At 33.3% G+C, this 11178-nt stretch overlaps 2 protein-coding genes across 2 annotated transcripts in view; both read left to right on the top strand.

Moving 5' to 3' along the window:
- The first annotated feature begins 6151 nt into the window (after nt 1–6151).
- Nucleotides 6152–6720, top strand: LOC118738242. Its single transcript, XM_036469168.1, has 3 exons — nt 6152–6175; nt 6228–6355; nt 6418–6720. The coding sequence occupies exons 1-3, from the start codon at nt 6152–6154 to the stop codon at nt 6641–6643; spliced, it is 378 nt and encodes a 125-aa protein (XP_036325061.1). The 3' UTR covers nt 6644–6720.
- Nucleotides 6721–7646: 926 nt separating this feature from the next.
- The window catches only part of LOC118738241, a 14060-nt gene continuing 10528 nt past the window's right edge, over nt 7647–11178 (top strand). The window contains exons 1-3 of the mRNA XM_036469167.1: nt 7647–7664; nt 10771–10898; nt 10960–11176. Coding sequence (XP_036325060.1) covers nt 7647–7664; nt 10771–10898; nt 10960–11176 — 363 coding nt within the window. The remainder of the gene's footprint in view (nt 7665–10770; nt 10899–10959; nt 11177–11178) is intronic.

The raw sequence follows: 11178 nt of genomic DNA, 5'->3' as shown, positions 1-11178 counted from the left end.
AGCTCAATAGCCAAAGAGCGTGTAGCCACAGCAGGCTACATAATACCTTGCTGTAGGGGGTTACGGGTTACTATCGAAGAAGGAGGAAAATGGGGATTGCTGTAGGTGAAGTAGAACACGTTCTATGCCATTGTTCTGCTGTACCAAAAACACGATTAAAATATCTCAGAGCTCCAGGGTTTAATTATCTTGAAGACGTGGCAACACTTGGGCTTCAAGTACTGCAGAGATTCTCAAAAAGCGTTGACATCCTAAATGATGCATACTTCGAATATAATTAACTGAACCTCTATTTCCATCTGGCATCACTAGATACCTATTGGTCTATGTGGGGCGGTCAGCCAGCCAGAATAACCTCACCTAACACTATATTCACGTTGAAATTTCAACTCGAGTTTAACCTTTTGGGTTTATGAACAACTGTCAAGTGTTCTCACTGGGGTGTTTAATAAACTCAGAGTTTAATTTGACATTTGTTCGTTTACTTTTTCTTATTCACATTTAGCCTGTTTCCGTTCTCCAGGATTACACCAAAAAGTTTATCGTGCCGCATTTTTGGTTTTTGCATAGCTAGATTGTTGATTAGTACACTTATTTTTGATTAAATCCTACAGTACGGGAACAGACTACCTGTTGTAAAGTTGGTTGCAGGTTTGGATTAACAAAGACACAAACCCAATTCGGAAACGCTTTAACTCCAAATAAAAGTGGTGTTTAAGGCGAGTTAAACGAAAATTATTTGCATGCCAAACTGCGAGATTAAGAGCAGAGTTTAGCGTTAAACTCTAAAATGGCAGATAAACTCGAGTTAAAGGCTCAACGTGAACATAGTATACACTCTAGAAAATTTTTGTTTAAATTTGCGCATATTAAGATAGGTAACCAGTTTCCTTTCTTAATGAATGCAAATTTACACACCGTGTTAATTAAATTAAACACTGCTTGCTTACTTTTACTTATCACATGTGTTGCGTAGAACAAATTTCAAATTGGTTTTTTGAGTTTTAAACATTTATTGTTCACGTTTTCATAGGTTACACATAAAATGTTTAAAATTTCTTCTAAAAAATTTTCGTTTAAATTTACGCATATAAAGAGAGGTAACCAGTTTCCGCTTCTAGTGTGTGCAAAATTAAACACTGTCTGTTTACTTTTACATATCAAATTTGTAACGTAGCGCACACAAGGGGTGGGTTTTGGGGTTAAATTTATTATGATTTAAGACATTTTGATAGAAAAAAATTTCTTTTCCATTTCTTGTGCGTCATTTTGTAAGAATTTTTCATTTTTCTTGAGAGCTCTTTAAAGTTTAACTGCGAATGAAAACATTGTTCTAAAAATACGCAATGCATACTCACTTACTGAACGCTTTTTACACTTTACAGCCTTTAAAAAGTTTACCACTGATATGTACTTAATAAGCATTCGAAGATTTAATTTGTTAACTTCGAATTCGTTCCACCAAAATGAGTTACATACATGATAAAAATACAAGTTCAGTTAAATTTTCGTTATTCGAAGTATTAAAAAATGAGAAACCAGAAATCGACGAAAATGAATAAAACAGTGTAAAAATTTCGTGAAATTATTTAATTTATTTATATTAAAATTCTTTTGTAAAATTTTGTATTACTTTTGAAAGTTGAGTGCATCTTTAACCGTTAATTTTTTCATGATTTTCATGATCGGATCTAAACCAAATTACGGGACGACCCTTAAGGTACCATCTTTCCGGTAAAAAAAGGATTATTGGAATCCGTTCACGCGGTATGAAGTTATGCGGTGGAATAAATAAAAGAAGTAAAAATACTCCGAAGAATTGATAGCCTCCACTTTTTTGAAGCCGGTTGAAAATGTCTGAGTTCTTTGTAAATTTTATGTAAATAAAATGCAATTGATGAAACTTTAAAAAGTTTATTTATTTATTTCATACTGTACATAAAACTTGCATAAATGTATTTTGAAGAGTGAATTTTCAGTATTTTCTGATGATATATATTTAGAAGTATAAATCCTTCGCCCCCCAAAAATATATTCCTGCGTGCGCCCCTGGCACTTAGTATTTATTATTTGTAAAAAATATATTTTTACTTTCGAAATGTTGGGAATTTAAAATATTTCATGTCTATATTTTCAACAACTCATGTTCAAAATCAAATCTTGAACATCTTTTGCGTATACTTGAACAGATTCTGGTTGAAAAATAAACACTTTTCGGTAGTAGTTTTACATGCACTTTTTAGAGTGTAACCTTAATAAAATTAACGCTTAACGCTTAATTTCAGTATTAATTGAAAAAGAAGAGAAGCATTCTTGAATTTTGCCTTGCCATTATATTAAAAATTAGGTGGGCTTTGCTCGTTTTTATTACGTGTTGATGATTTCTAACAAACTTTTCGGTTGTTCTTCCTATCGGCCAGCATTCCAAAATCTTCGCAATCACTTAATTTGGATTCTATCTTTATATTATGGAAAATACGTGTCGCTTTCCTCTTTAGCTGCCTATATGTAGGGTGACCATATTTATGAGAGCCGAATACGGGACAAAAAAAATGTTTGAAATTTTTATCCACACCGTTTTCCCTGAAACAGTATCCTTTTAGTAACATCACACATTTGTAGGATAATTTTCTCGAGATTACCCCGTAAAATTTGTTAAAAAATTCGTTAAACTTTACTATAATAAAGTGCAAGTTTAAGTCGGCAGAGCTTACCACAAATTTTTGGAATTTTTTTTTGTTGGCGGTGTTACATTGCATTTTTTCATACAAAGTATGTTCAACCATTTTTTTTTTTTGAAAGAGAAGCAAATGAGCAGCACTTTCCACTCGCACTTTATTATACTCAATTTTAATGAGTTACAAAACTGCAAACCAAATTTTTTTCTAAAGATTCTAATTAAAAAGTTTGAAATTTTGGCGAAAGATTTCAGAATTAATTTTTATAATTTTTTGCACAATGTTCGAAATTTGGTATCATATGGTTTTGTTAGGAAAAGAGCTTTACTTTCATAAAATAATTAATAAACATTAAATAAACTAAGGAAAAATAGCCAAAACTTACTAAAATGTCGAGTCCTAATTTCTATTTTGGTCACTGTATGTATGTATGTATGTATTAGAAAATAATAATAATAACTGTTTATAAAGAAATTACGATCATATACCAACATCACTTAAAACTCGTTCATAGGCATGACTATTTAATGAGCTGTTAATGCGTCGGAACACCGAATACGGGACAAATACAGGACATCAAAAAAAACACAGAACATTTGGCGTCCCGTATAAAGTAAATAAATTACCAGGACAATGGGTCCAAAGAGAGGACTGTCCCGTATATTACAGGACGGATGGTCACCGTACCTATATGGGTTCTACATGTCGGGTGTTTCGGTTTAAATTGGTTCAACGTTTTCGGCCCTATTGGAATTTCGAAATTGAAAAATTGTTTTTTTTTCGCCATACCCTAGTGTAAGTTGTTGAAGAAATTTTTCTCAAATAGTTCTTACTCAGTTTTTTCATTCATTAAATATTGCAAAACAACAATTATTTTACCACTATTCATTATCTCTGTTAAATGTTTTACTCATGCATTGTTGTAATCTTTTGCATTTTCTCCACCTCAAAGGTCATGTGTTTGATTTTCGTGGAGCAGATTGCCGCAAAGTCACGCATTGCTATGTGACTAAGGCTGGTTTTACCGCAAGAGAATAGAAATTTCGAAAAATATAATTTAATTTATTTACGTATACATATAGGTACATACATATGTATGTAAAAAACTGCAACTGTCAATGGTATCAGATATAGTGCAATATGCATGATGCCAGTGTTACACCTGTCGATTCATGATTATATATTAGCATTGAAGGGACAATAGGAATAAATAACAAATTGAATAAAATTTTAGAACTGACTACTAAGTTGTTAATGGCTGCTCTGAGGTTTGTTTCAGCTATCGAAGATGCATACATACTCACCTTTATGTAAGTATATATATATACGAGTTTATGTAAGAAATAATGGAGATGTGTATGTATATGTTTGCTGGCTTTTTAGCATTCTTGCATATTTAGTTATTACACCTCTTCAAAGATGCGAAGCCAAACCGTCAAGCAAAACTATTTTGATTACAGTGAATCAGTCGATGACTTGATCTTAAACGTGTTGCAACGCATCATGGCTTCTGTAAAACTGGTCAGTTAAAAAATATATAAGATTGCTAGTTATTTAAAAAAATTGAAATTTATTTAATTTTTAAATGACCGGAAAAAAAACTTTCGGCTAACAATGATAAACGAAAGTATTCTGATTCAAACTTAAAAATTGTGTTGTCAAAAATACTGAACTGTGATATGAAAGTACTTACTATTTTTATTTATTTCTTTTTATGTATGTTAATGCATAACTTTGAACCGCGTTAACCGATTTCAATAATTTTTTTTTTAAGGAAAGGTGGTAGGTACCTCCGTGGTGGTCCCATTATCCGATCATTGGAACATGAAAACTTTTATATGTGAACTGAAGTTGGTTTAGTTCTTTGCTTAAAAATTACTTGTTATTGCTTTATAAATTTATGTGTCATATTTATTTGCTTTAATTTAAAGTTATACTTTCAATATAAAACAAATCACTAAAGAGCTTTCAAAGAGCATAAGTGAGATAATAAAAGTACGTGTGCATTTTTAAAAATAATAATAATAATGAGTAAAGGAACAGAATTTGATTTAATGAGTGTGAAAGTTAAAGTGACAGAAAATTAGTAAACAAATGACTTAATGTTACTCATAAAAATTCATTTCAGCCCCTGACATGGCGTATGAGTGTTGTTGCCAGGTCTTCGGAGGTACATCCTTCAGTTAAACACATCGACTGTTTTGTCGATCACATGTTATACGGTGGGCCGAAAATCCATTTTTTTTTTAGAATTTTGATTGGTAATAGCAAAAATATGGTTCATAATGCTCTAAAAATAATCTGTGTGAAAGATGGCAATTTTTGGTAAATATCTTAGGCTCGCCCAAGTCCATCGCTCTTTTTACTTCATCCACCACGGTTTCACCATGACTTGAATCGTGTATGGTTTATGTGGTTATGTAAATTCGTGCTAAATATATTCTAAGTTATTGCGGTATATTACATTTCTTTTAACTTTCATTTACCTACTAAATATTCCGTCACCTGAAATGCAAAAAGATGTAACAAACATCGTCGCTGAAATTCAAAAAGTCGTAACTAATAAAAAATTCAAAATTCAGTTTTTGATTGATATGATGTATTTCATCAAATTACAACTCCCACATCATATTAAGAAAAAGATAAAAATCTTTAGTCACGACTTTTTCCATTTCAGTTATAATGTTGTTACGTCTTTTTGCCTTTCAGGTGACGATTTGTGAATTCGTCATACAATTTGTTTTCAATTTAAGTTTGAGAAATAATGTCGAATATAGAATCTTCATTTTCTGTGTGAAATACATTCAAATTAGGTTTAAAATCGCGAGATTTTGAGTTTGGAGATTTTGATTTTGGGGACTTTAATATGGGGATTTTGATTTTGGATATAGTGGGGTACACCCACATAAGTACTTTCATTTTAAGTTGGCATTGCGTATGAAAATAAATTCAAACGTTTAACATGGAAAATGTTACTCATACGCCGTGTACGAGTGTGGCCACATACGAGTATGGCTTTCTTGTTTATTTATCCAATGATTTTATTTGTTAGTAGCATGATTCTTTTGTAAAAGAACAGGCTTTAAATACAAATGAAAGAAATACAAAAAATCTATTATTTTTTAATTTTTCACTGTTTAAGTTTGAATTTTCTCATTCACAATACAAACATAAATATCTTTGAAAAAATGACCTGATCCAGAAAAACGGCATACAGATCCGTAGTCTATGACCCTAACATTAGTTCACGTGACATATTCCCTACAAAGTAATTGATTTGAAGAAATTATTTACTGGCATAGCCTACGTAAGAGATAGCAGTTAAAATAAGTAACTTACATATCGAGCTCTAACCGCCAAAATATGTAGACGATATTTTTTCAATAATGTTTTTGGCGCAGAAATGTTTCTAGAGCAATCAGATACGTTTCTGCATTAATAAAAAATTATTTAAAAAAAAAACTTCTATCGATATGTGTATCATAAGTCCTATGTTGGTAACCAATGAGTTCTTACTAATATAAACGAATTAAAATTCTATAATTTCAGTTACTTGCTCTATCAATTTTTGCCACCTTTTCCATATCGGTAAATGCTGGTCTACTGGATTACATATATCCTGCCATCAAGACGGAGTTCTACAGCCAAGTGCCCACAAAGGAGGGTTATCGCTTCAAGTAAGTGATACAGTTGTCGAAGCATTAAAACATGTGTAATTTATTAATTTGAATTCGTGCAGACTGGAGGAGCCAAATGGCAGTAAACGCGAGGAAATCGGTGTTGTAATGAATCCAGATACACCAGATGAACAACTAGTCATAATGGGTATGTACACAGTGTACGATGAGAAGACCGATACGGAGACAGTGACGATGTATACAGCGGACAAGGATGGTTACAAGCCGCGCTATATGTTGAAGAATCGTAAATTAAGTGCAAAAGCTTTAATGTCTGGGGCCGGTTAAACAAAGAAGTGCAGCAATAGTTGCTCTTCCACAATTGTATAGACGAAGCTGCCCATACTTGAAGTAATACTTGTAAATTTTTCCACAAATATAAAAATTTTATTCATATTTATTTTTAAATAAAATTAACTCTCAACGCTTAATTTCAGTATTTGTTAATTGAAAAAGAAGAGAAGAATTCTTGAATTTCGCCTTGCCATTACATTACAAATTTGGCTCATTTTTTTATCTGTTGATTTAAGTGTTGGTCTGCCTAACTTTCTGACAAATTTTCGGCCATTCTTGCTATCGGCCAGCATTCCAAACTCTTCGCAATCACTTATTTCGGATTCTCTCTTTATATGTATTATGGAAAATACAAGTCGCTTCCGTCTTTAGCTGCCTATATGGGTCCCACATAGCTTGAGTTGCGCTCAATCGAGGCGAGGTTATCTAGGTGGCATTATTTTGCTCTGCAGCTTCCTGAAATTCCCAATCGTTACCCTTTTGGGGACGTTGCAAACCAACTAGTTTCGCGCGACGGTACGTAATGAGTCGTCGATGTAGTTCAACTGCTTGGATATTTCGGTTTATTGAATATTGCCCTCCTCGTTGAGCTGGTATAGTGGTTTAGTGGCGAAACTGCAGGCTGCATATTGCGACTGCAATTTTCCTCGAAGTTGCCTTGCATGAAGGCGTCGCCTACCTGGGCTGCAACAGATCAGATCGTAATAAAAAATAAATTTTCGAATTTTATGTATCCGTATTTCGTTTATTTCAATATGATCAATAAGCGACACAAATGTATGTATTCTCTGCCCTATTGTAATCACCATCGTCATCATCACAATATTGTCTTTTAACTAGTTCATTTTAAGTTTTGTTGATTTTCTGGTAGTATCTGCATATGTAAATATCTATGTATGTATGTATATTACTATTTTAAATCCAAACCGAGGCGAAATGTTCATTCATAATGGGGGCTACGCTTCAGTTTGTGTTGTGATCTGCTGCGAGCTTTACCATGGCATCTCCAAAACTGGTGAGTTCATAATATTTTAACGTAAAACCAACGACTAAATGAAAATTAGACAAGAAATATACAAATGGAAAGGATTTTCCGCTCATGTGTTAGTGTTTATATAAAATGTTCGGTGATCATATCGAGCCGTAACCGCCAAAAAGATGCAAGCGACATTTTTCCTCAAAATTTTATTTTTTATGTGGAAACGTTTCTACGTAAATGCTGTAAGAAAATTTCTGCATCAAAAAGAAATTTTGAAAAAAATACCGCTTACATCTTTTTGGCGGTTAGGGCATGATATATATATGTAGTATCCCAGCCAGCAAAGAAACGTAAATTTTTCCGACAGTGCAGTTTAGTTCAATTTTTCGTATCCGAAAAGGAATAGAAAAAACTGCTACAGTTATCATCAATTTTCGTATGCGGAAAACGTTCGAAACGTTCGAAAAAGATGATATCATTTGAAAGCAATAATTGTATTTTATTTGCTTAAGCTAAACATTTGAAAGCATGCATGCGTAGTTGGCAGTGGCTGAGCGTGCAGAGGAGTGTGCCGCTATTTGTTAGCTTCCAGAAGGTGCCGAATTCCGTCAGGCGCTTCTTAATTTAATTTTATTTCCTTAGAACCATGTAAAAGTATCTGTGAAGTGCAGAAGGAAAGCTGCTTGACTGAGCTGCAATTCGTGATCTACGTCTTGATGTTTTCACACAAATGGAGGGCCCTACAGTTACATATATGGGCCTTCCGGATCACAGATGGCTTTATAAGAGAAGCATCACTTCCGACGAGGTATAATATGTTTATGACAACGATGAGCTTTCCACCTTCTATTTACTTTGTTAAAACAAATAATGCGAATCAGTTTTGGTGGCCTTCAATTAAAGAACAAGGAGCGCACCGTTCTTGGAATAAAGTAGGCTTGGCCACCGTTGTTGCACGTTTGCATCATTTGCAAAGGCACTGAAATAGTTTTCCAGGTTTTTCTTAAATAAACTTGACCCTGCTGTGTAATTCTTCTTCATTAATAATCAAACATGATTTCATATTTGTTAGTTTGATTAAATTTGTGTGTGCGACATATACATACATACATACATAAGTATAGACACATATTATAATAAATTAAAACCAGTTGGCTATTTCGAAGGCCATTTTTGTCGTCTTCGCGATCTTGACTTTTGGTTGGCGTTTTACATACATACATACGTAGGTATCTATTGGCAAAAAAAAAAAAAATGTGGCAAAACCAGTACATGATTTAAGCCAAATGTTTGACGATGATAAACTACATAGAAACAACTTTTTACGCATAATTAATAAAATAAAAAATTTTAAATGAAAGGTAATTTTCGATATTAATAGTTAACTTCTATCGGCGAAAAAATAAACTAAAAGGTATTTTATTTACTTTCGAAAAAAAATAAAAATTGTTAGAAAAATCTTGTACGCCTTTTCTAAAAACCATTTAATTTTGGCCTAGTAGTCATAGACAAAATAAAAGCAAGTTCTAAGAATTAAAATCATATTTAATATCAAGTAATGTCTTCTTCTTCTTATTTGGCACTGTAACTGCCTAAGCGATTTTTACCGAGTTCAACAAAGCACGCCAGTCGTTGATCAAGTAATTTACATAAAGAATTGACGAATTGATAACCTTCTCCTTTTCAAGAATAAATTTTCAAAATTAAAATTTCGAGAGCGTGTTTTTCAATTTTACTCCATCTATACTTAATTTGGGCACTCCAGTTCTTTAAATGCATAGTAAAGCCGGATTCACCATTGGTGTCCGGACAGCTGTTTATTTGCTTTCAGCAGTAAATTTATTGTCGGAGAGGTTACTGAAGTGCGGCCGGTTCAACGTTCAGTTCGGCACATTTTATTTTATTCTGAAGCAAACAGTAAATGATATATTTAGTTGCCTACATGCAATTCAGCGTATTTTTTTGAGCTCTCGGTGAGACAGGTGAAACCGCCTTAACCCATACAAATATTTTAATTCTCTATGTACTTGGCTTTATTGAAATTTTGGTTTCATCTGGATGAATCTGTTGCTCTCTATTTTAACGAAAACCTGATTTTTGCGTGGCTACCAAAAATTGCATAAATTGTATGTCTAAAACTACTACAAACATAATTCCTGCATTTATTATAGAAAACGATAACCCATTAGCACCTACCACAACGGATTTTCTTGAACCTGCTTTGAATAAATTCTAGTTAGGGTGTTAAAATATTCCATAAAAATTGTAAGCAGAAAATTTATATTAAGGGCACCGAAAACGAAAATCTTCTTCAATTATCGATCGATGGGCGGAATTTGGTCTACTTACTAGGGTGTTCGATTATTCGCCTTTTTTACAAAACTGGTTTGCGAGTTATTCGAAAAATTGCAAATTCAAAAAAACCGGCTCCCAATTTTGAAACTAAGGAATAACCGGATAGTTTTCATACAGTGAAAAGTCTTATATTGGTATGAAGTAGAGATGGGCACGAGTGCAAAATCAACTTTCAAAAACACGCACAAGCTCGCACGTTAAGAATATTAGTGGGGCCAGGCCCGCACGAGTTCGTGCTGACAGCAAATATTTCGGCCCGTACCCGCGGGCTTTGCCTACGCAAACGATTTTCGGGTCCATTCAAATCGCACCTGCAGTTGTCTCAGAAGTTCAGTGAACAGCTAAATAACCATTTTATGGATATGAAATCATGAGCTTGGCATTTGTGAATAATTTTAATAATAATTACAACACCAATGAAGCAATCGAAAAGTGTTTCCATAAGTTTATAAAAAACATGACATATGTACAAATAACTGATTTTGTTAAATATATATATCTGTGGACATTTGACAAAACAACTTCTCTCGAGTGAGATCATTTTCTCTCCAAAGCAATAATTAACTGAGATCTCATGTAATATTTCTATTTTTGACCGTTAATAGAAGTAGCTTAAGATGCTATCTTAATCTAAGTTAAATAAAAAAAAATTTTAAATTTTTATTTGGAAGTTCCTTAAAATTAACTCTAAATCCAACCTACGGAATGCAAAAAATTGTTGTGTCAAAAGTCCACAGATATGTATGTACATATGTAGTAGATGAAACTAAACTTATTTTCTTTCCAGTTCTTACTTATTGCCATCCTGGCAACCTTCATTATAAGCAGCAATGCTGGCTTGCTGGACTCTCTCTCTCCAACTATACTTACGAAATTCTATAGTAAAGCACCAACAAGGGAAGGTTACCGGTTCAAGTAAGCAAATATTTTGTCAAATGTTTTATGATTCAACTAAAGTAAAGTTATATGGTTTAAGCTTGGAAGAACCGAATGGCAGCAAACGCGAAGAGATTGGTATGGTAATGAATCCGGGTACCGATGATGAACATCTCGTAGTCATGGGTTCTTATACGGTCTACGATGAGAAGAGCGAAACCGAAACGGTGACGATGTACACAGCGGATAAGGATGGTTATAAGCCACGTTACATGTTCAAGAATCGCAAATTGTCTCTAAATGCGCTTAAATCGACAGT

Source organism: Rhagoletis pomonella, unplaced genomic scaffold (genome assembly GCF_013731165.1).
Source record: "Rhagoletis pomonella isolate Grant_MI unplaced genomic scaffold, Rhpom_1.0 Rhpom_scaffold_00004, whole genome shotgun sequence".
Classification (NCBI taxonomy): domain Eukaryota; kingdom Metazoa; phylum Arthropoda; class Insecta; order Diptera; family Tephritidae; genus Rhagoletis; species Rhagoletis pomonella.
The sequence above is the reverse complement of the archived record's forward strand: the minus strand, read 5'-3'. Positions and strand labels throughout refer to the sequence as shown.